Raw genomic sequence first — 26,135 nt, 5'->3', positions numbered from 1 at the left:
TTTTTTTTTTTTTTTTTTTTTTTTTTTAAATACTGTTGTTCCATAAATAGCAGAGAAAGAAATAAGGTATGGTTACCAGTTACTAGATTAAAATCATTGCGTATGCTTTATTTTTGTAAAGGTACAAATTTTTTTTAATTTTCTTTTTTTTTTTTTTTTCTTTTCAAATTCAATTACTTAATGTTATGAAACATGGAAAACTTATATCTTGGACTGATTTCTAAGATGCCCACCTTACTCTGAAGTGAGGCCTTTAGCCTCAACTAATAAAGAACAAGGCATTTAAAACTTATTATTTCTTCTTTTTTTCTCTCTTTTGGTTGTTCTTCCTCCCACCCCAACCCTTCCTAGCTGGAAAGACTGCAGTTTGAGAATACCTCTGAGTGGAGAAAGAGAGAGAGACTCGAAGCAGAAAATCAAAGTTTGGAAGAGAACAGAAGTTTGAAGTTGCAGGTAAAAAAAATTTAGGGACTTCTGGAGATGAAAAATAAAACAACACTAACTAATTTGAGTTTTGATTATCAAAATGCACAAGGTAATCTGCTGTTTAAAAATAAGGTATGTGCATTGCTTAGTTTGATTACTTGGGAAGCATTGCCTCCCCAAAATTCCTATTTCATAATGGCAATATGTGTCCCTAAAATAAGGGTTGTGCAAGACAGAACAGCCCTGTCTGCATATCAGACCTAGACAATTAGAATTCAGTGACTTTGAATTTCTGTAAAGTGCAGAAACAGAAAGAAATATCTTTTCATTTTTAAAAGGAGCAGGGGGAAATGACAAGTCTGACAAGACTAGGAATGAAAGTGAAGACTTGGAGGAACAGAAGAGATTAAGTAGGCTTTGGTAGCTGCAGAGTCCTGACGAAGGTCAAAGCAAAAAAACAGCTGTGAGACCAATCATTTCTCTGTCTTGCTGAATATTAAATCTCTTCTTAGGGAAGAGAGAACTGAAGGAAGAGCCTTATTTCTTATTCTTCCTAAGATCTGTTCACTTTTATACTTTATTGTACTGCTAAAAATGATGTGATAAATGATTCAGAGACTGTTATTTCCTTTATTTTATGGTTTTCTATGCCAATAATTAAGTAGTAATCCAGAAGGCTCCCATTTTCATAGAGACTCTGAAAGCTGTTTAAAGAGAAAGAAAAAAAATCCTTCAACACAGAAGTAAATGTGCATACCTGATATTACAAGTGGGGCAGTGAGAAACAGCAACATTCTTATTTGCCTAAATAACAAATAATTTCATGTCATTTATCATAGAATCATAGAATGGTTTATTTTTGAAGGGACCTTAAAGATCATCTGTCTCCAACTCCCCTGCCATGGACAGGGACACTTTCCACTAGACCAGGTTGCTCACAGCCCCGTCCAACCTGGCCTTGAACACTGACAGGGAGGGGGCAGCCACAGATTCTCTGGGAAACATGTTCCAGTGCCTCACCACCCTCACAGGAAAGAATTTCTTCCTTATATCTAGTGTAAATCTACCCTTTTTCAGTTTAAAACTATTGCCCCTCATCTGATCACAACATGTCCTTGTAAAATGTCCCTCCCCATCTTTCCTGTAGCCCCCTTTAAGCACTGGAAGACCACTATAAGGTCTCCCCAGAGCCTTCTCCAGGCTGAACAACCCCAACTCTCTCAGCCTGTCCTCATAAGGGAGGTGCTCCAGCCCCCTGATCAACTTTGTGGCCTCCTCTGGACCTGCTCAAGCAGGTACATATATGTGCATTTACTGTTGAATAATGGCTGTCTGAGTAGCTAGGACCAGATTTAGATTATAGTTAAAATAAGTAATTTCTCTTGGGAAACAGGTTCTGTACTTGCAGTCTCCTTTTAAATGTAATTATATGATTTTTCTATATTTCCACAATGGCTTAGTAACAGCAAATTGAAATTCACACCTATAGCTTACATTTATAAAATATTTTACATAGCAAACACCTGTTTTGGATTTTCCTTTACTAGTATTTATTTTATCATACCTTATCACATCATATCATATCATATCATATCATATCATATCATATCATATCATATCATATCATATCATATCATATCATATCACAGTATTTTCATGATTTCTGTGTAATGCAAGTAATTCGAGGTTGAAGATGTGGCCAAAGAGATGCTTCTCTGCTCAGGCATGTTACTGTATTTCAAATATCTTTTAGTGATATGGCTGTGCTGGGGTTTCTGTCAGTTTGGTTTTTAAAATGTTACTTTCATAGAATATTAGACATCTGTGATCAAGTGTCAGTATCAGCTCTGTCTGTTAGTATTGCACCTCTAACTGAAACAACTTCACAACTTTTTATCAAAGTCAAAAGGTGGAGATAGAGTTTAGTCATCTCTGTTTTCTTATCATAAAAGTGAACACCCCTGGAGTGTTTGTGTTTTCATAACTGATGATTTTAGGGTAAGATTGTCTTCAAAACTCTTGATTATCAATTTAAAGGAGAAAATTAAAAATTGTGTTTCGGTGTCAGGGGAAATTATGTAGTCTGGTGAATTGGTAACTGTTAGCATCTAAACGCTAGGGTCAGAACTGATTTGTTTGTAGATGTTTCTATTTCTAATTTACAAGAACTGCAAATCATGGAACCAAAGAACAAGTCAGGCTGGAATGGTCTTTAATCTAACCTCCTGTTCAAAAAAAGGTCATTCTGAAGTCAGACCAGGTTGCCTCTTTGTCCAGAGGAGTCTTGAAACTCTTTGTCCAGAGGAGTCTTGAAAACCTCAAGGACTGCACAACTGCTCTGGTCAGCAGGTTTGTGATGGGTTGACTCCAGCTGGCAGGTAAGCTCCCACCCAATCCTCATTCATTCCCCAGCAGCAGTATGGAGGAGAGAATTGAAGGACAAAAATGAGAAAAAACTCATAGGTTGAGATAAAGACAGCTTAATAAGTGAAGCGAGAGAAAAAAAAAAAACAACAACAACAAAAGAGTGATGCAAAAGCAATCACACACCACTAACAGACTGATGCTCAGCCAGTCTCCAAGCAACAGCTACTTTGGAAAGAACACCGTCCCTCTATTGTTTTAGGGGATTCTTCCTTCCCTGGTGCAGGGCTTTGTCATTGCTGAATTTCAGAAGCTTCCTGTTGGCCTTCAGCTTGGTGACAGGAATTCTTAATTGGAGCATGTCTTCTACAGGCCTGAGTTCCTTCAGCTTGGTGATAGCCTCTGCCTGCCCCAGCCTCAGGGGAGATAACATGGCCTTGATGGGAACATTTTCCCTCCAGATGTGTAAATTGATGCATCTGCTGCGCTAAGAGTAGTTTCTCCATTTTGGGCTGGGAAACTTGCCCTGTGGTACATCACCACCAAGGTTGAGCAGCCTTGTAGTCTTCAGCAGTGCTTCTAACCAGGACTCCTTGCCAGGGCCTGCCATAGTATCCTAAGCATACTTGTTCACTGTGTCCAGGGCTCCTGCGCTCTGGTTGCAGGCAGAGCAAATGCTACCACCACGGTATTCTGTGACACCAAACACCCATTGACAACATGAGTAAAATAAAAGGTCAACAGTATTAGAGGAAATAAGGACTGTGGTGAACCCTTAATGCCACAATGAACTCTATTCATGGCTGTAAATTTAGTAAGATAGAAACAGCCTTATGAGAAAAATTACTCTAGCAATGTGTTAATCTCCAAACCAGTCATGGCATTGGAGCCCTGGCCAGCCATATGTGGAGAAAGCAGTAGTTTGTAGAGTTAGTTAGCATATTTTTTAATCTTACTGCTACAGTTAGATGAAACAGCGGAGTTAAGGGAGGAGAGAGTTGCTTTTTCAAGGATTCCAGCTTAACTCAATTTATATCTTAGATGAAACCTTTCTATTACTAGGTAGAGACATCCCAAAGTCACTGCTGAATCTTTCTAATTTCTGAGACTTGTCTCCATCTAATTTGCTCTAATACTATCAATAACTTGAAAAGAATGGCTTTGGTTTCTGATTCTGAAGGCTTTTTTCCTAGGATGGTAGCTTGAGTTCAAGTAAACTAACATGTGGTTATTCAGGGTAAGACTAGATGATTTCTGTAAAAGATGGATGATAGTTCGATGTTTAGGTTAGCAAAGGGGATCATATGCAAGACAGAAACCACAGTTGTCTAAAGATCTTTGAGCATCTTAATCTGAATGATTAGGGCTTTATTTAGCAAGTAGACACAAGGGATGTGGGTAATGTATTATGGAATGAATTCCAGAGCAAAACACAGTTGCTTAATATCCCAGCTTCTCCAAAACCTGTGTGTGAGATGAATTGGGAGATCCACTGTAGTTTTTTAGATTAATATACAGTGTTATTAATTGATGTATGGCTGATTCATACTTATAAAGAGTATAAGCAATGACAAATTTTTTTCTTTAATAAGGGTTTTAGTAAGATTAACCATGGTATCAAAATACAGAAGTGAAATCCCTGCATCGTTTTCTAAATTATTTAATGTTGACACTTAATTATCATGCTCTTTAATATGTATGCCTCCACAGAATATAGAATTTGTGCAATCTCTTACCACTTATGGTAGTAAATCATGCAGATTGAAGTACTGAACACAAAAGCTAATATTATTTATGTTTTGCACAAAATGTAATTAATACTCAGCTGGCAGTATGTTTAAAATGTTTCAATATGCAGTTTTTGAAAGGTTATCTTCTGTTATACAAGATGAGCATAATTGATGAAACAGTTGAGATCAGACATTGTTACCATGTGGTTTTATCGATTGTACTCCTTGGAATGGAGAATACCATTTAAATTAATAGCTGTATTGTTTGACAAATGGCATGGCAACAGGTATTAAATGGATATCACTAGTTCATCTATGAAGGGATAAAATGATGGAAAAAGCCCTTGTTGGTGTTACAGATCAATACAAACATGCTGTTTATGGAAAGATATTTTCTGTTTTATTTGAGAATATGGCCTTGAAATGAATTTACAAATTAATTTTGGGGAATAATAACTGTTCTTCTATATTATCTCTAATTATTATGGTAAATATCTGGTTATTAAATGCATGATTCATTGAATGTATTTTGTAGTGGACATACAGAATCTAAATGCAGAATGCTGAACTGGAGCTTGTGGATGCATAGACTTTTTTTTTTTTTTTGTATATAGCTTAATTTCCATCTTCAGTATGATAAGATTATAATGTTATTAGGAAAAAAATCCATAGTTTTTAAAGATGGAACATTGCTCGACATGTATTTTAAAGATAGAATAATTTTATCTTAACATTACTCAGTAAGATAGTTTTTAAATCATCAACATTTTAGGCTTGATTTTTAGAAAGTAGGAAGCAGTCAATTTTTTATCCAAATAACTTGAAAAGTTGTCTGTACTGGGTTTGCATGGCAAGGTTTTGGTAGCAGGGGGGCTTCAGGGATGGCTTCTGTGAGAAGAGAACAGGAGCTGCCCTGTGCCAGATACAGCCGTTTCTAACTGTCTCTAAAAGGAACAAACCATAGGCTAAAGCTGAGCCCATCCGTGGTACTGGTGGCATCTCTGTGAAAATACATTTAAGATATACTAAAAATGGTGAGCATCAGTGTGTAGTAATGAGGAAAAAACTGTGGGACACAAAAGGAGTTGCAGCCCATGGGTGACTCATGCTGGAGCAGTCTGTTCTTGAAAGACTTGCCCAATGGAAAGGACCCATTCTTGAACTGTGGCCTGTGGGAAGGGTACACACTGGAGCAGTTCATGGAGGACTGTATCACTGGGAGGAACCCCCTGCTGGAGCAGGAAAACAGAATGAGGAGGAAGGAGAAGCAGAGAGAAGCTGTTATGGACTGACCCATAACCTCCCATTCTTCATCTATGCATAGAGGGAGGAGGTAGAGGGGTAATGAGTAAAGGAGTGAAGTCGAGCCCAGGAAGAAGGGTGAGAGGGAAGGAAGATATTTTTTTTAGATTCATCTTTGTTTTTTACCATCCTACTCTATTTTTAATTGGCAATAAATTTAATTTTCCCCAAGTTAGGTCTGCTTTTCTTGTGAGGATAATTTATCTCAACCCATAAGCCCTTTCATTTTTTCCCTATCCTGTGGAGGAGAGGGGGTGAGAGAGCAGCTGAGTGGGCATCTGGAATCCAGCCAAGGTCATCCAACCACAATGTCAGAAGTGGGTGTGTTCCTCACATTTCATAGGCAAAAATTAATCTTTATGATAGCAACATCAATGAGGTTGGTTTTCTTTGTATTTTTGAAATAGAGGGACAATATCCACTCTCTCCTTTTCCTTAGACAAAAGATATGAAAGGGGTATCTCTTCCTCCCAATTACAGAACAAGATATTTGATGACGGTTTTCTTAAAGGTATGAGAACTACTCTCTATATGGTAGAGACTAGTTACCCTGCTGTAGTTACAAAGTCTTTGTAATTTCACAGTATCACTATGTAAACTCTAATTTATATGGATAGAAAATTTTTATATTGGAATAGTCACAATGTGAATGACATGCTTCCTAACTTTAACTAAAAACACTGATAAAGGCTGTGAACCTAAATTACTGCTAAATTTATTTTTTTAGTTGAATAAGAAATCAAAGTTCAGTCATTCGTCTTTAAGATTAGAAAAATCAAATTAGAAAAATTTCAAACAAAAAATTCTCTGTTTCTGTAAATCTCTAAGAAAAATGTTATAATACCCTTGTACTCACTTCCATATTTATTATCAAGATAGTATATTTTACTTCAATTCTTTATAGTTTAAGCAGCTGTTTCAGAATACAGGAGTGCATATATTGTGATCTGTCTTGGTATGCAATTGTATGACAAAGGTTTCAAAGTGATTGAAGTATTGGGTGTATTAACTGAAGCAAAACCCCACTGCAAATTCATGGAAATAATGGCTATATACACGATTCTCAAGAAAGGGAACTGCAAATACCACAGTTTTTAAACTTGCAGCATCCTAAGGTTCTGTATCTTCCTGATTCAGGGTAAAATATTACCAGCTATTTTTCATCTCTAGTTAGGAACAGACTATTTTTTTTAAAGATTGCTTTATATATCAGACCTCTTTTGTTTCTAGTGTCTACTGCGTTTTAATGGATTACCACTACTTACATGTAAACCCTCTGGATGAGCAGATCTTGGATCACATCACATCTTAGTAACATATTTTATATGGTATATGAAACACATATATTGAAATTTTTTATGAGAGCAAAATCTCAATTACAGTTTTGGCAACTGAAGTATTAAATGTTTCTCTCTTTTGCTAATAAAAATAATATAAAATATTCCATACAAGAAGCTAAAAAGATTGTTCATACTGTATGCTATTCTCCGAGAAATATTTGGATCATTTTAAAGTTTCTTAATTTTTATTTATTCCAACTGTTTGCTATTTACTTGAATGTAGATGTACTGGGTCTGTGTAGGATGGAGTTAACTTTCATCATAGCAGGCATGCTGTGCTTTGCACTTGTGGTGAGAAGGAAGTCAGTACTGCACCATTGTTTTGCTGCTGCTGAGCAGTGCTCGCAGAGCATCGAGGCTGTCCCTCCAACCTCGTGTGCAAAGACTGGTAGGCTGGGAGTGGGCAAGAGGTTTGGATGGGAAACAACCAGGACAACAGACCCAAACTGATCAAAAGGATATTCCATGCCATATGATGGTGTGCTCAGCACTAAAAACTAAGAGAACTGGAGGGAGTCATTTGTTGTTAAGTGTTTGTCTTCCAAAGCAATTTCTATGTGTACAGAGGCCCTGCTTCCCACGAAGTGGCTGGACATCGCCTGCCAGTGGGAAGGAGAGAATGCATCTCTGTTTATGGGTTGGGGGTTTTCTGGGGTTTGATATTTTTGTTGCTTGTTTTGCTTCCATATGCCATATTTTTTTCTTTATTAAACTGCCTTTATTTTGATATATGAAATTTCTCATCGTATTTGCTCCCCTCGTTCTGCTGAGGTGAGGGAGCGAGAATGGCTTGGTGGGCACCTGACAGTAAGCCAAGGTTAACGCACCACACTAGAACACTTTGAACAAGAGACGGCCTTATGACTCCAAGCGCCACAGAAACTCATCACAAATTATTAACTAGAACAGCATTTGCAAGCACAGTTTTGAAATAAAATTTAAGACGTCATTAAGAAAAATGAATGAGATAAAGTGACAAATGCTGCAGCTGTATTATCATACCTTACCATTTTCATTCAAAGAAGGAATGTGGCTTTAAGGCAGATCCCCTCATCATCCCCCCTTGAACTGGTATTATTTTAGTTCAGAGTGGTTTTGTATACACTTAATTCCTTCTGAAGAAAACTATGTGGGAAGCTCTGGTTCAGATGTTCATGGTCCTTGCTCCAAGCCCTAAGGGAGTGGACAGGGCTGGACCAGCAACAGTTTTGGTGATGGCTTCATACTGCATGTGGGTTAAGAGCCATAGCAGCAGGCAGAATCTAGTCTCTTGTGTTTGTGCATGGGCCTCAGAACCTGTTGTAGTTTATTTACTGATTCCTGCTGTGCTGACTTACTGGTATGAATAGAGCCAAATGCAAAAGAAGATGCGAATTTCTGCCTTGTTAACACTGATCAGAGTAGATAGTGATCTGTCTACCTGATATCTAAATACATGTAATCTGCCAGAGGTGTTTTGTGAAGGCACCACAGTATAGAGGAGGAATTTTATAATTTGCCTAGATGGTACGAGAGAAGTTTGAATAGTAAAGATTTTTACTAACTGCCATGTGTTTCATTCCTGGTTTTGTGTCACAGATCTCTTAGACTGAGTTTTTAATTTATTTTTTACTCTTCACCGGAACAAAACTCTAGAGACACCATAATTACGGTAATTATTATTAAACACTTTGATACTTTACCTAGCACTGTGTATCCAGTGGAGATTTTACCTTTGTATGAATGCGAATCTCTGGGGCTGATTATTGTGGTGGTAAAGCAGCACTGGCTGCACAGTTTTCTCCCTTAACAGATTTTTAAAACACAGTATGTTTTGTAAGATTTACCACTTGGAATACAGTTGGTTTTATATGACTCTTTTCTAATTACTTTTCTGATGAAATGCTTATTTCAATTCCTTAGAAAACCTAGAAAAGTGTCGAGCTAAAAACAAATAAAAAGAGAATTTTACAGATGTGTTCATTTCCTATTACAAAATACGCTTTTATTTAATAACAGCAAGGAAAAAAATGACTGGATTACAAATTGTTATGGGTCAATATTCAGCAGTCTGTTTTCCTCACCAAACTGTTTCCAGTTTCAGAAATATTTGAATCAGTATACCTGAAAAGAAGCTAAAGCTCAAAGATCAGATTTAAAAATGAATCTGTCATTTGTATGTGAGTAGTGGCATAAATTTAAGAGTATTAGTATGATTCAACTTTTTCATTTAAGTCTAGTATTTTATCTCCTATTTCCTAACTTCTTGAATGGGCCTGTAAACTGTAGTGATAAAAATTTTGAAGATTGTATAAAAATCAGAAAAACTATAGGTGTTACTGATGTCTGTGTATAATCAAGGTTTTTATATTGTATTTTTTCTTAGGACAAGATTTTAATTTCTCCTAAGGGTACATATTTAGTATTGTTCTGTAACTTCCATAAAAAAAACTTTAAGAGCATGAATATCTTAATATGATAATTTACTGAGGAATATATTCTGATCATAAAATAATAGTAGGTTTAGTTGGAGGAGATCTCTTCAATCATTCAGCCTCAGGCTCAGTGATGAGACCAAAGTGATGAAACATGTAATTTTTCATAGAAATATATAAAGTATTACCTACATTAGTTACAGTATTTCCTTCTTTTTACACTGATGTCTTCTATTTAAAAGTCTATTTAAAAGTCACAGGAGACTATTCATGGCAGACTGAATATATAGAAATGCATATGGCAAAGTAACACCTCGTTGAATATCATGGCTGCAATTACAGATAATTACAAAATACAACATCTCCACTCCAACTTTTCAATAAACAATAAATCACATTTTTAACAACAAGAAATTTTTACAGTTCAGAAAAAAATTTATTTCATCTTTTCTTATGAAATTTATGAAGCCAATATTGTTTTCTTTTCTCCCTTCTTCATGTTTTCTATATATAGCTTTTAAAAGTTTAGAATGATGAAATGAAAAATTAAGGGAAAAAATAAATAACATCTCAATTTTATTGCACCACTTCTCTCCCCTTCTTTCAAGCCAGTTGGGGAATCTTGTTTTTAAATCCCAGTTACTTTCATTATTTTGTGAGTGGCATGAAAGTACTTGCATGCCATCAGAACAAAAGTTCATCTAGACCTCTATCCAATTTCTGGCATTGACCAAAAATGGGCATGTATGGAAGACTGAATAAAAGCAGCACAAGAATACTTTCCCAGAGCACTGTCATGGCTTCTTAGCAATTTATGGCTTAGAAAGTTCTAGAATGCAAGTGATGTTTTTCAGCTTCTTACTGAATATTTCTTCTCTGAATATTTTCCATTATTTTTTGAACGCGGGTCAAAATTTAACATTCATTATGGCCTGCCATGAACAATTATATATTTAGTTGTATGCTGGGTGAAGTATTTATCTTGTTTGCTTTAAATCTACATCTGCAATTTCATGATATTGAAATAGAAAATTAATTCAGTTCCCTCTTCCTTCAGTCCATCCACTCCAGGATCCTATATACCAATTCAGCCGTTTTTTTTCCCCTCCTATTCAAGTATCATATACCAGCAATTCCTTACCATCAATCGCTTATTATTATTTCTCTGACTTTCCAGTTCCAAACTTATATAAATGGGGGGTGAGGTGGACAGAATAGTAAACAGAAATACACTACTGAAGATCTCACTGTATGACTGGAATAGTTATATATTCTATTATGATTAATATGCTTTTCCTAATAACTCTTAATCTTCTGCTTATTTTTTTACTGCTATTACACAATATTTAAAAAAAAAAAAAAATCTGGGATTTTTAAATAAGGGTACCTTCTATAATTACAAGATCTTATTTTGAGTGATAACAGTAAACTGAAGAGCTGCACTTCTATCAGTAGAATCAGAACTGTGGTTTGATTTTCATAACTTTGTAATTTTTCGCTTTTCATCACTAAGTATTGAAGATTTTTTTTTTTTTTTTTTTTTTTCCTATGGCAAAAGCCAAGCATGGGTCCCTTTGGGTGTCAACTGATAAGATCTTCCTACAGCATGGAAACTGATCATTTATTCCTCTCTTCTCAAACCTTTTCCCTTATTTTTTCCTAATTTAATAATTATTAATTTAATAAATATTAATAACTAAAGTATTGTAACATGTGAGGGTCTTTTCCCCAAGTCAGCTAAGTTTTTGTAAGAATCATTGTGGAAGGCCTTTGTTAAATGCCTTTTGAAGACCTCCCTAGACCTCTGACCCAGCAGAGTCAATATATTGACTCATTCAGAAAACTGAAATAGATTAGTGAGACTTAAGTTTTCTTGGACAAAAAGTGTTTTGATTCTCCTTCAATATATCATATTTGTCTATGTGTCATCTTATTTGTAATTAACAATGTCAGTTTTCTTGATACAGGTATTAGGTCTTCCTTCTTTTTTTAATCCTGTCTTGAAGCAATTAAAATATTTTAAAATACTTTAAAAAATTATTTTAAAATCATTTTAACTGCTTTCTTGGCCTTCTGAATTCTTTAATGACTGGTGGCTGGCCCCAGGGTTTTTTAACTACCCATTTTGTCTGTTTCACAACGATGTTCTCTTTGTGACGTAGCCCATATATAAAATATGGGCACAGGATTATTTCCATGCTTCTCTTATGTTCTTAGATTTGAATGCGTTTTCATATTATTCTCCAAAATCTCTAATGAAAATAAAATTCAGATCTTCTTTAATTATTTCCCCCTGCCCCCACTATTTTATGAATTCCTGAAACATGTTCTTTATATTATTGCTGTTGAAAGAAGGTCAGGAATTTTCCCTTTATTTTTGTCTTATGATTAAGTTGTCAGTTGATAAAGGGGGAGCTATGCATCAAAGTATGTTGATGTTCAGTTCAAGTTTCATTCCTTTAAATTCAGCCTGTCAAATCTGACAGTGTCAGTGAGTAATCTTTTCAGTTAAGTAGAAACTTTGGCCCTATGTGGAATATTTGTAAGCTTGTCTCAGCTGGCAAGGTATTTCTTACAATCACTGAATATTTGAAATGAGTTCTGATTAACTTCTTACTTGCGACTTCTTTGAAGTAGTAGACTTTCAAATTCACTTGTTGACAAATCCCTTTTAAAGAATAATAAAATAAATTAAACCAGACTTTTAAAATTAATTTAAAAAATACCTTTAACAGTCTTGAAAAAAGAGTGAAGGGGATTGTTCTTCAGCAGTATCCCTCTTAGAAATGTGTACTCATGTATTTGAAATGTATTTTGTGATATTTCTTATAACCTTTGGAAATTTCAGTTCTTTCAACAACCTGCAGCAGACACTTGGAATATCTTGTGCTTTGTCATGCTGTGCTATGCATACCTCATTGCTTTCAGGACATCTATCTTGGGTTATGATGTTCATTGAGATCATGGGTTCAGTTCTACCTGAACTGCCCTCTCACTTCCTAACCTTTTTAGCCAAGGTTGTGTGGAAGCTACGTCTCTGTGTAAAGCCTCGTAACATTTCATTTTCTTTTTTTTTTTTATTACTATTATTTTTTAAATTTTTACTTTATTTATTCCAGTATATGGAAATAGTAATCCAACTGGAAGTAGTCTGATTTTAGTTCGTTGCCTCTTGTGCTCATTTGAGTTAGTGTTGGAGTCACTTAGTCCTGTAACTGTCAGTTACGGAGGATTGTCTTCTCGTTATACTACCATTTTTATTTCCATGTTCTTCTAATGATACATTTCCTCACAGAATCTTTATTAAAACAAACAAACCAACCAACCAACCAACCAACCAACCAACCCTCAATAACAAAACCCACCAACCAACCAACTAATCAATGCCCTGAGGCTTAAGAATTGCATAAAAAAATAAGTCTTTTGACAAAACAGATGGCAGAAATATATATTTTTTTTAAAATTTTGTTATTAAAGTCATTTTGTCAAGAGATTTCTTTTAAAAAAATCATGTCGTTTGTGTACATTGGAGCCAGATATTCCCTAAATGGCATAAATACTGATTTATAGAGCTGAACACCTCTTGTCTGACCCCATCACTTCTTGTAGGCTTTGCTTTTCTCAATTTAGGGATATTGATCTGTCTGTCTTTCTCTGTTTCAGAAAATTTATGAGGAAGAAAAATAATAGTTGATCTAAGATACCAAAGTTATTTCTCTATCTGAAGTTACAATGCTTTTTTGTTCTTGTTGTTGTGTTTATTTTTTTCTTTTTCTAAGATGCTTTGAGCAGAATTATATTTGATGCTTGATGATGATAAAGGTTGTTCCTTAAAAGACAGTGTTGATCACTACTTCTGCCCTTCTTAATGCAGAAACATTATGGAAAAAATTACTCTAAATTTTTTTTTGTAAGTTAAGAATGTCTCATATTTCTAGGCTCTTTGTTTAATTATAGTTGAAAAGTGGATATGTTAAAAAAATTTCAAGACATTTTTAGCTGTTGTCATATAACATAATTTCAAAGGAAAATGTCTTCATTGTTATTTTTCCTTTTGTCTGGAGTCAGAAATACCAATCAAGAAGTCATTTAACAGGAACCTTTAGATACCAAAATAAGTACTCATTTATCAGATTTCTAATTGGAATATTTGGGGTGATTGCTGTATTGTGTAGCTCTCAGATTGTGTTACGCATTATCTCATTCAGTGATTCATTTAATTTTACTTTCACTTTCCTTTTTGCATATATTTTTCTGTGCTTCTTTCAAATAGTTGACATTGTTTGATTTACTTACCTCAAGCCATGCATCTTACTAAGGAGATTTATTTTTGTGTTACCAAATGTGTAATACAAATGAGTGAGAACCATGTTGGAATGACATTTCATTTCTTTAGTACTGAATAGTACACTATATTTAATACACTATTTAATATCCTGCCTGAGCAAGGTTGTAGAAACCTTTCCAAAAGCTGTCTAAAAAATATTTTTCTGTCACTGTAGTGTTTACAAGAAGTCTTTGTAACTCAGCAGGAGTCTGCTTTTTTAGCCAATGTTGTATAGATACGTTATGGTTATAAGTATTTGCAATCCAGAATTCCTCTTACATTATATTACTGTAATTTTGGTTATCAGTGTCAAAATCAATATGTTGATCTCTTCCCCATGTCAGAGGGGCACTCATTCCCTAAGGAAAGGGGAGCCAGGAGCTGAGCATGAAATTAGGTCCTGGAGAGTCAGAGACCTTACCCAGTCCCACAGCACCTGAGGAAGCAGAGTAGGTCTGGTGGTGGAATCCAGGGTCAGCTGAAAGTCCAGATCATCAAGTGAGTGACTGTGATGCAGCTGAAGCTGGAGCTCAGACAAGGATCATGGGAGAACCTCAGGATAAAAGCTCCCAAGCCAAGGAGGAGCAAGCCTTGCTTTTGGTTTCCAGCAGAACTTTCTGAAACAGATTTACTTAAGATGCTTTCCTAAAGGGGAGCAGAGGCAAGCCCTCAGTTACACTCTCTAAGTTGGTCCTGAGCCCAAGGAGCCAGATCTCAGGAAGGGGAGGATGCCCTTAGAGCTTTGATGTTCCTCACTTAGTATCAAATGTCTGTATCAGCATTAGAGCATGGCTAAGAGGCTACAAAACAGTAGAACAGGGAGAGGTTCAACACAGCCTAGTCTAGTTCACAAAAATATTAAGTTCCTTTTGTCTTCAGATTGGTTAAAAATTATCTGGGATTTATCTAGTATTATTTTGTGATTTCTGGTTGTTCTGATAAATTAATCAATTAATGACTTTTATGTCTCACCGAAGGTTAACAATGGTGATTGCTGAGCTTCAAATGAAAATGACTGTAACAGGCTCCTGTATAGTTGGGTGGAAATACCTTTTGCTAACTCTAATGGCCTAGAGGTGCTGAAGTTTAAATTGGTTACTCTACATTCACACTCTTGTGGTTTTATGATTACTAGGTGTAAAAGTATCTGCAGTTCTGAATTTGCTTAGACATTTATGTCTCATCACATGACATACATAAGCCACATACCATGATTGAAGAAGCTGCTTTTTCATGAGAGGTCCTATTTCTAGCTAACTAAGTTGAGGTGAATGCTTCTGGCCATTCTGCATCCCTGGCTCCAGTGGTATAAGATGGATCAATTTACATGAAGAATATTATTGGTAAAATCTAAAAGGTCATGGTACTCACACATACATAATAGTCTGCCTGCTGAAAAATCAATCTGACTGCAGTGATTAGGTGAAGAAAGATATTGATGCTTTTGTTTGTTTCAGAAAATCATGGTTGTGTTGAGACTAAACTTTTTTTTCCATTGGCCTTATTGGGACTTCTTAAATCTAATAAAGAAGGTTTATTGTTTTTACATACAAGAATAATCTTTATGATTTAGAAAATATCAACTCCATAAATCTGAAGTTTTAAGGACAATATGCTATGAAGAGAAAGAGATAGAACATATGTCCCAGAACTAAATAACATGAGAAATAGGAAATCTAAGCTATTATCTAGTCTGAGGTGTATCCTTTTAAGACTATTTCAGTGCTGCTCTTCCACATGTAATAAAATACTGCAAATGGGATTGAGGTGTTCAATTCCTATTCAGCCTGAACAGTCTAACAGTTAAACTGCCATAAAGACTGTTTAGCTAATTTTTGTTAGTCTTTCATTGTCCAGCGTTGAACATTGAAAGACATATAAGCAATATCCCATTCAAGTCCTTGGGCTTATTCCAACATAAGATTTTGTCTTTCAATGTCATGGGTAGGAAGACTGTTGATGCTTAATTCTAATACTGCCAAGCCCCTCAAAGAAATAGTTTAATCATACAGATTTGAAACAACATTAACCTGAAAAGGAGCAGTCCGTGTTTGGAATCAAAAAAGTTTTATTTCCATTCTCTAACTTACTTCATTCAACTGGACTCTCCTACTTTGCATTCTTCAGAAAATAAGAGTTTAGATTATTGATAGACATCACATTCCAATTTGACCATTAGTTTCTTGCCTTTAAAGATGTACTTTAAAGTTTTGGCAGTAAAGCGTTGAAACTGGATTGAAATGTAAATTAATTTGTAGTGGTGATGAGGACTTCTGACTTCTACTTTTAGATTATTTTTTTTAATTAATTAAAGAAGATATAATGATTGTTAAGTCCAAAATCTGGACTGTTAAAGTCAATAGCTGGACTTTTTCATGTGTTACTGGTAGAACAGAGGCAATTATATTTAGCAATACTTGGACCATAAACTGTGTCACAATTCAATTCTTGCAGGCTTTTTTGGTTTTTTATGCTACTAGAAGACACTGGTGCTTTATTTCAGTTCTGATGTTGGTGTATATAACAGTGGAACAATTGAAAATTTGTCATAGCAAGATTTAATTAGCTCCTTTTTTTTTTTTTTATCTAAGATTTTTTAAGTTGTGTTAGTTACTAGTTATCCTGTTGTGTAGTAAAATATATCGCCAAGGTAGCCCAACTTTCATACTTTGTCTTAAAAGAAATGGCTTCAAAACTTGTATCATGTTAACATACCTGAATCCACCAGTATAACCTCTGAGTGCAGTTACCAAAATCCCCCCGAAATTGTTTGGTTAGCCTGTCAGCTTCTTCAAGGCAAATAAAATAGGAAGGTTTTTACTAACAACTGCATCTTAGAATATCAACATTTGTATGTTGGACACTATATCTCCTCTTTTTATTTGGAAGATTTATGTATTTGAAAAATTGCTGTGAATTCACATGGATACAAATAATTATAAAAATACTATTACAGTCAGCTCTGGTAGATGAAACGTTGATCATATCAGGTTTTGAATAACGTCTAACCCGCTAGACTTCTATCATAGCTACTGCCTCTTGCATCACTAGAGTTTGAGTGCTAAACCATATACAAAAAAGTCTGTACAAACAGATTTACTATTCCCACAGCATGCTACTGAACAATTACAGTGTTCTGTAGCAAAGGACATAAGAATAAACATATTCTTTAGCAATATACAGAGCATAAAACCAGCCTGTACACTTCAGTTCTGATGGTGAGATCATCAGTAGTTCCATGATTTGAAATAAGGTATCGAATATTTGATGAGTTCTGTGGAAACTCTGAAAGTGCTGGAATTCTCAGTGTTACTCTTTTGATACAAGCTCTAAGAACAGTCTGTAAGAAAACAGCTTTTCCTTATATATTTTTCATGTCTCAACATCTTTGTTGTCTCAAATTCTTCAAGTTTTTGTGTTAGTAATAATCCCACTTTCAAATCTTAGCATTTCATGCTTTAAATGGCAAGATTTAGATATGTATAATACCTTATGCATACAGTTTATGTTTATCTGTATATTTATAAAAACCCTACAGACCATATATTATTACTTTTCTTTAAACCATAGTTCATAAGTAGTTCTCTTTTCCCCGGGACAGAGTTCAGGTTAGCATTTTCGTTCATATGGAAAGAATTTCTCATTTTTGTTACCACATGACTGCAGTTAATGCAGATCTCAAAAATAAAATAAAATAGAGTCAGACTCAGGTATATTCTATTAAAAATGTTTATAGGGTTATAATATGTTTTAATTTAATCTTGGATTATGGGCAGTCTTTTTTCTTAATTTTCAGATATGAAGGAGGTAACAAGGCATTAGATTCTTTGAATTACATATTTTTTCGGAAGCCACACCAGGAAAGTTGCACTTCAGTCCTACCATACTACAGTGATATGACTTAAGTAACACCACTGAGATGCTGTGTTGTGGAAGAAAATATTTCAAATAATCTTTATCAGAAATAATTTATCATATGTGAGCAAAATCCAGTGGTTTTGTTGGTGTAAGAAAAAATATTACTGAAGGTATAATTATAAATATGTATTATTTTTAAAGAAAAAAGTAAATTATTTACACTTGAAACTGATTTTGCTGATTAATAAAACAAAGGTGGTAATATTGTAAAAAATAAATATTCTGTCACCATAGAAATTTACGATTAAATTGGGATAAAAAATAATTCTTTCATTGTTTCATACAGCTGCAACTTTTAAGCTCACCTTAGCATCATTTTCCTCATCCTCTATTTACTTTTATATTCTGAGGTAACACATCTGAATGTTTTATTTACATGTATATGTCATTATTTTAGTTTGCATTAATAAATTTAATGCAGAAGTAAATCATTAGTAAGTATATGGCAAAAGTTCTGATAGATTTCTTAATTCTAGTCTTTCACTCATTATCTGAAACGTTAATAAAATGATTAAATAAAAATTATTCAGGTAAAAAAATAACTAGGGTAACTTTTAAAAGTATAAATAAATCAGATATTTTAGTATGGTTGCACATGTGTTGGTCCAATTCTCTTAAAAAAAATCAGACTGGGATTAAAAAATAAAAAATGGGTACTCTTGAAGAGTACTCTGGCAAAAGACATGGTGTAAATTACTATATTGAAATGTATTGAAATATATTCCAATGTTGTTACAATCTATGGAGATGTAAATACTGGATATAGAACATTTCTCAAATTTTGCCATAGGAAAGACTAAAGTAGGGCTGAGTGTTAACACTCTTTGAGATACATGTTCCATTTTATTGAACTTTTAGACATTAGTCTTTTTTTTTCATGCCGGGGTAATAAGGTTTAACTTAGGAACAATTCTAGGTAATATAGATGTTTTTGTTTATCGTTCTGAATTTAAAAAAAAAAAAAAAAAAAAATCTATGAAGGATTAATTTAAAAGAGATCTAATTCGTCACATCCGTAATGTGATTCTTGACGAATGCAGTAGCTGTAACAGTCACTAATTGTTTTCTACTTCATATATATTTTATTCAGTAAAAATCAAGTGTGTTATTTCAATACAACAAAGAAAACCATACCATAAAATGCGAGTACGTAATGTACAGTGTCCATGATGTAACTCTTACAGACATTCAAAGTTGTTTATAATACCACTGCTGGTTCCTAGGAGATAATGGATTTTTTTTAATAATGTGGTTTACTGTAACCTCAAGGTATTTGTCATAATGTGGAAACTCATGTATAAAAATTAGGAGAAAGCAAATTGTCCATGTTTATCTATGAGGAAATACCAGAGCTATGGGTTTATACAGCAGTATCCTTCTGTCATTTCTATATTTGTGGATGTTTCTTTGTCCTAAAACAATAAACCTCAGTGTTTCTGCACTGCTTCCTTCATTTTTTGGGGCAATATTTTGCATCATAATTTATTCAAATTCAGTTGAAGTGATAGTGGCGATGTTCAAAAAACTGATCAACCACTATGATGTCACACCACTGGAGACACGTTAAAATCACTAGACTATAACAGAAATCAAGGAGGAGAGGTATTTGGTTTTGATAGTTTGGGGTGTTTGTTTGTTTGTTTGTTTGTTTATACAAATAAATTGTAAAGAAATTGAAAAGCCTAAACTAATCTTGTGCCACTCATGTTTCTCTATAAAAATAAAAATCTATAAGACAAACTCATAAATGAACTCTGCCATATGCAAACCCAACAGATATTAGGTTTAATGCTATCCCAATTACTGCTAATTAGTGAAAAACATTTTAATATTTTTCAGTACCAAAAGGTTTAATAGTATTTCTATGACTTTGTTATCCTCAGTTACTTTATAGCAATATGTAACATTTTCATGTGGCCTTCAATTGCTTAAGAAAGAAGGTATCTTAAAGAATGAGGATTTATTGTTATTATAATGAAGGAATAAGTAAATATAGTCCAGAAGTAAGACAAAGAACATTCCGTGGTAGTAGAAATAATTTAGCAATGGAACTATAATTTTGTAAAGACCTTTGTGAGTCTGTTACTACTTTGCAGGAGAATGATGAAAATCTGAACTATATCACCATAGTGCTTCGGTACCAATTGTTTTTGGAACAAGAGGCTGATTTGGGAGAAAAGTTAGTTAAAGAAAATTAGCTACATGTAGAAGAAAATCCCACAATTCTTAACAAAAATTATTTGACCCTAACTGTCTTTTCTGTTTTCAAAACATTCCAAAAAACCCTTGTACCTTATAAATGGTTAAGTTTGTTTCCATCAAGAAATAATGAATGCTTCAATAATTTCAAAAATTTGTGGTGTTAATACTAAGAGATTAAGTATATTAAAGATAATTAAAAGCCTTGAATACCTATAGGTATTTTTCATTAATTTATGCATCCTCTGAAATAGGAAGAAATGAATGTTAATTAAGTTATATGACCTAACACTATTGTGACTACAATTTACTAATCTGTTACTAATTGATTAGGTAACAAAGGATTAGAAATCACATTTTTTAAAATTTCCAGATGGATTTTTCACTATACTTGTTATTTCTTAGCTAATAACAATTTTTTTCCAAGTGTTTTTTTTCCTGAAATGTTACAGGTCATAAAATTCAGTTCATAATTTATTTATAAGGAATTTATTACTAGTGACCCAAATATGTGATGACAACTCACAAGAGGTTTTCAAGGAGACCTTTCAGAGTGTGTGGTACTTACTAGCTTCTAAATGCACATAGGTTAATTTCACTGAACAGTGGATGCAACTCACACAGAAATGGTAAATGAAATGCTCCAGGATATTCCTATATTAAATTTCGTAAGAACAAATCAAGCTTGTGTCTGTGAAGCAGAAGTTTTGCACTCTGGAATGCTGAAGGTCACATGCCAATCAAAAAGTAGTTGTGAAAACTGGAGTTTATGAAGGGCAATGATTAGAAATGTTTTAAATCTCATTTATTCCTCCTATGGAGGAAAAGATTATTGTTCTTCTTAATGAAAGCAAGATTTGTCTCTAAACCTTAGATATGATTCCTTAACTTGCATATAGTACTGTGGAATATTAGAATATGTTCTATATCACCTCTATAATTTTCTGAACAGGTCTATTCATCCCATGCATTTATGTTTTGTCCATTATAAAGATGTGTTCACATAATGAAGTAATAAAATAAAATTAAATGGTGAAAAAACTCAACACATCTATAATCAAAATAATGCAATACTAATGTATTTAGAAAGGAGTTTTAGCAATATTGGTGTTCAATATTTTAAGACTTCAATCATTTTTATCTTCTGTACATTATTAAATATTTAAATACAGTACATAATTGGTTTTATTTATCCTGAAAATTCTATTAAAAATTAAGAAATTATGTTAGGATCACTTGTAATTACAAAATTAAATACAAACAAGTATGTTTCATAGTCACAGGAGAATCATGGGAAAAGTGTGAATCATACAATTCATGGCATGCCCCAAAACATGTACAATGAATTGAATTCACTTTCTCACAACTCCAAGCAGTAAATCAGCATAATATTAGAATTATACATCAGAAATTCTTAACAGATAGCAATTATGAACTCTGAAATAGATACTGTGCAATCTCTTATTCTACGTGGTGTAGATTTCTTGTAACGCAAGAATTATTATGAATTCTGATATTCAGTGTCTGAAATAAAATGAGTGCTCTGTGCATAGGCTAGTAAACTGTTGTTTTGGACTAGTGAGGGTAGGCTGATAGAAATTCAGCTTGGACGTGCATGCAGGTTGGAGTATTTCACATCCATCTTTAACTGTGGACAAAATTATAAGTCTTTGTATTTTTCTTAAACACTGTTTCTGGGCTAAGGAATTTCTCTTGGTCTGGAGAGTTCAGTTTGGCTCTAGAGAAATAGGAGCTGTGTTTCATAAAACCAGCTAAACTGATATTTAGAAAATTCACCCACGATATGGTGGCATTTTCTAATATATCCTAAGGCAAATACAACACTTCACTCAAAACTTTTATTGTTGAAATTATATGGGGTCATATAAACTGTTTCTTATTTGGAAGTTTTATTATTTAAATTATATTTTTATAATTTGATTTGCAAGCAGATTTATCTTTTTAGTGACATTTTATGCAGTAGTTACCCATGAATTATCTTACATTATGCCAAATAACAACAGGTGATATGAAGTATTTGAATATAGATATGTTGTAAACAGCATCCAGAGAAAGTTTCACAATGCTTTGTGTTAAGGTCATCAGCATCTGTGTGCTATTAGTATACTTCATTTCAGACTTAAGATACGTCTGTATTCCCTAATTAAAACTTAAGAAATATAATTAAAATTATTATTTTTCTAAAGTCTTTTAACATGCCCACTGAACAAGGCTTTGGTAACACCATAGTTGTTGCTGGTGGCTTGATTTTAGGATAGTCTAGAGAATGGAGAAAACTCCAGTTTTATAAATGTAGTTATTACCTAGCCACTGGACCTTCTCAAGAAATAAGGAATAGTCTGCTGTCTTGTATGATCTGAAATAGCAAAAAATTGTTGATGTTGAGTAGCAAATTAGAGATTTTCCAGTGTCCTGCATATCTTTAAACATCTCATGTACACAAGAAAAAATACATTTTTAATATTTTTTTTAATTTACATTTTTCTATGTCTGTTTTAGTTTTTGTTGTATTAGCATATTCACATATTTTTGGGCCAGTGGCTACCATAACGTTGTGTCAGTCACTTTATCCAGACTTTGACCATACTCATACCTTTTTTGCCTCTCAAGATCACTGATTTTCCCTATTTATTTGTATGGTTCAAAGCACGTCATTAGGAGAGTAGGGAATGGTTTATCAGAATTTTATGGTTGATTAAAGAATTCCCACTGAGGAGGTGAAAAAATGGACCTTGTTAGACCAGGCAAAGAGGAATTTTTATTACGAGAAACATATATAGGAAGTGGCAGAAAAGCATACATACCAACTAGAAACTTCTATGAAATGGTGCATAGCCTTCAGAAACCATGAAGAATGCCATAAGACTTGCATGTTTAAACTTTTTTACTTTCCTGTGTATTGTGTCCTTTCACCCTTTACCCTAGCCTGCTGCTAAACTAGGCATAATTCCCTTGATGACACCAGCAAAAGTTGACAGGAAAATGATTCTGCTTTCCACTAGTCCTCAGGTAAATTTTTCGAGAGATCTGTCAGAATTGCTTTACTCATTTCATAGCACACACATTAGAGGTACCTTCTGGGTGATCTGACGGAAGAATGATGCTACATACTTTCTTTTTCAAGATTGGAAATAACAATATTATCCTGCAAGAAGGCTTTAGTGCTCTGAAAATTGTCCATTGTGAATTCTTTCCAACACACTACTAACACAATGGCTTTTAGGAACATATCAAAATTATACAGGTTGGGTTTTTTTTCAAAATTATACAGGATGTTTGTGGGGGTTTTTTAATCTTTTGAGCCAGGTAGCATTTCTCTACTGCAGAGATCTGTTGTTCACACCCTCCCTCTCCCAAACCAATCCAAAATAAACAACCAACCACCTCACCAAAGCTGTTATATTGTTTTGAGTTGGGCAGCTCTCAATTTACAAGTATAGTCAACTGCAGTGGATCAGTAAGACAGAAAAGTTTAACTAAAAAGTATGACTAGAATAATATTTTGTGCTAATATAATATGCTAATGTGTATTTAGAACAACTGTATGATATTGTTTACAACAGTCAGTAAAATAATGTGGATGGGAAGGTTGCTTTTAACTCTTTCATATGTGTTAAATGTGCAGCAGCTGCATGGAATTAGTAAATTGAACTAAACTAAGATATGCCTTGGATATATAAGATAACATATGCTACAAAAAGACTGTACTTACAGAAGGACTGCAATTATGTAAATACACACTGACAAAACTAACAGCTTTGTTGATGTGATAGCATCCAGCTCAAGATGCAGAACAAGGTTGCATTAAAAAACAAGGAAACAAACACCTTATTGTTTTAGGCTAAGGTGGTCATATCTCTTCTCCCCTTCCTGCTCCCAGAAATTGTATTCAAGTGGTATTCAAAGGTCTTCTTTATCGAAGTTTGGGAGTGGTCCTGTTCAAAGTATAAGTATTGAATTGATTACAAAATTTCATAACTGAAAATATGGGCATCTTGGATGTGTCCCTTATGCAGGTCAGCTTCATAAGACCTGTGCAGTGATACTCCGATTCTGGGAAATGCAGAAATTGTATTGCAGATGCTCTGCATCATTGGTCTGACCACACAGCATAAATTTGGCATGAGAAAAATGTGTTGCCTTTCCTGAATGTGCTCATACCATCTGTGCATATCACACCCAATAGATCTGACTTCTTGGAAAAGTACTCATGTGCTAAATAGGACACGTACATGTTACTGAACACTAGAGCACTATGACTACCTGAGAAAGGCAAATGGTGATAAAAACAAGTGTATCTTGTGTAGCTTTTTTGCATATTGAAGGTGTGATACAATGAATGATTTGAATTATTTCCCTAGCATAATTATGTTGCCTTAAATATGTGTAGCTCTGTTAATGGCACCAAATCATGCTTCAAGGAACAGAGCTTGAGGAATAAACAAAATGTAGTTGATTTCATGACATGCCCAAGAAGTACTTAAAATGATGTGCTGCATGGGTATTAAAGAAGTTTTGCTCTTTTTTTCTCCCTCTTTTCATGTTGTGCATTGAGCTTATGGCTGTTTTATTCCTTAATTTTCTGTGAGGTTTTGCTTCTTGATGCTATGGTTAGAACCTAAACAGTACTTTAGTAATCCAATTATAGTTCATGTAATCTATTGTGGTTTAACCCAGGTAGGCAGCTCAGCCCCACACAGCTGCTCGTTCACTCCCCTACCCAGTTGGATGAGGGAGAGAATTAGAGCCATCTCCAGGAAAGCAGGGCTCCATCACATGTAACAGTTACTCAGGAAGACAAACGTCATCACTCTGAACGTCCCCTGCTTTCTTCTTCTTCATCCAGCTGTTACTACTGAGCATGATGTCATATAGTGTATGGAATATCCCTTTGGTCAGTTGGGGTCAGCTGTCCCGGCTGTGTCCCCTCTTGCCCACACCACAGCCTCCTCACTGGTGTGCCCCACAGAAAAGGCCCTGATGCTGTGCAGGCACTGCTCAGCAATAGCTGAAATACTCGTGTGTTATCAACACTGTTTTGGTCACTAATTCAAAACACAGCATCATATAAGCTACTATGAAGAAAATTGACTCCTTTCCAACCAAAACCACCATATTGATAAATGATTCCTTCAGGTTACATTTTTCTTTTTTTAAAAGACATGTTAAAGCAGTATTATATTGCTTAAAATGAGACATTAATTGTCTGGTCAAAGCATCTACTTCAATAATTTATTTTACTTCTTTATGTTGATAGAATCTAGGCAATGAAGAGAGAGCGGATGAAACTTAACAGTGTGAACAGCATAGACTTACTATATTTATGGAAAAGATATCATTATGAATTTTGAATTTTACATTTGCTTCTAGTAGTACATTTTTGTCAGATATAGATTCACAGGATTTAGAACAACAGCTTTTAGTTATGATCTGGAGGTGGACCAGGATTTCTGTATTCATTTTTATTCAAATATAAATGTTCCATCTGCCTTTTTTTTTTTTTTTTTTTTTTTTTTTTTTTTTAATGTAATGTATGGTGATAATAACAAAGTAGTAATACCTAGGAAGAAAAGTACCATCTCTCTATGTAGTTAAGGATGACTGCATAGTAGTGTGGGTTTCTGTTACTATTGTTTCATTACAATATATTACAGAGGCAAGAAATGTATTACATTGGACCAAATCTATTATATTTGTGGTAAAATTAAGGTAAAACTGTAGTAACATGAGTTTTGTGGTTTCGACAAAACCACATTTGAAAACATCTGGTACAATAATTCTAGCTAAATCAATGTTAACAAAGCCAAACTAAACAGAGACCAGTAAATTCATGTTACAATTTAAATAGTAAAATGCATATAGGACTTTATTTGATATATTGTTTTTTCTCTTAGTTAAAGAATAATTCTATCACATGGTTTCTAATTCACCCAAAAGACCTTGTACACCATACCAGAGATTCTGTGCTCCTAATAAATAAAAATATGGATCATCTCAGGTTTGACTTCAGTTTAAATAAATGTTATATTTACAATCTGGCATAATTAAAGTTCAAAATACTGATGAGATGAGCCTGATCTGTCTCTTATACACA

General features: G+C 34.2%; 1 protein-coding gene across 1 annotated transcript in view; it reads left to right on the top strand.

The window, feature by feature from the left end:
• The window catches only part of CCDC102B (coiled-coil domain containing 102B), a 170,690-nt gene that overhangs the window by 45,642 nt on the left and 98,913 nt on the right, over positions 1-26,135 (top strand). The window contains exon 5 of the mRNA XM_026842941.1: positions 352-453. Coding sequence (XP_026698742.1) covers positions 352-453 — 102 coding nt within the window. The remainder of the gene's footprint in view (positions 1-351; positions 454-26,135) is intronic.

Source organism: Athene cunicularia, assembly GCF_003259725.1.
Source record: "Athene cunicularia isolate RWA chromosome 2 unlocalized genomic scaffold, athCun1 chr2_part1, whole genome shotgun sequence".
Lineage (NCBI taxonomy): Eukaryota > Metazoa > Chordata > Aves > Strigiformes > Strigidae > Athene > Athene cunicularia.
This window is presented reverse-complemented; position numbering and strand designations above follow the sequence as displayed.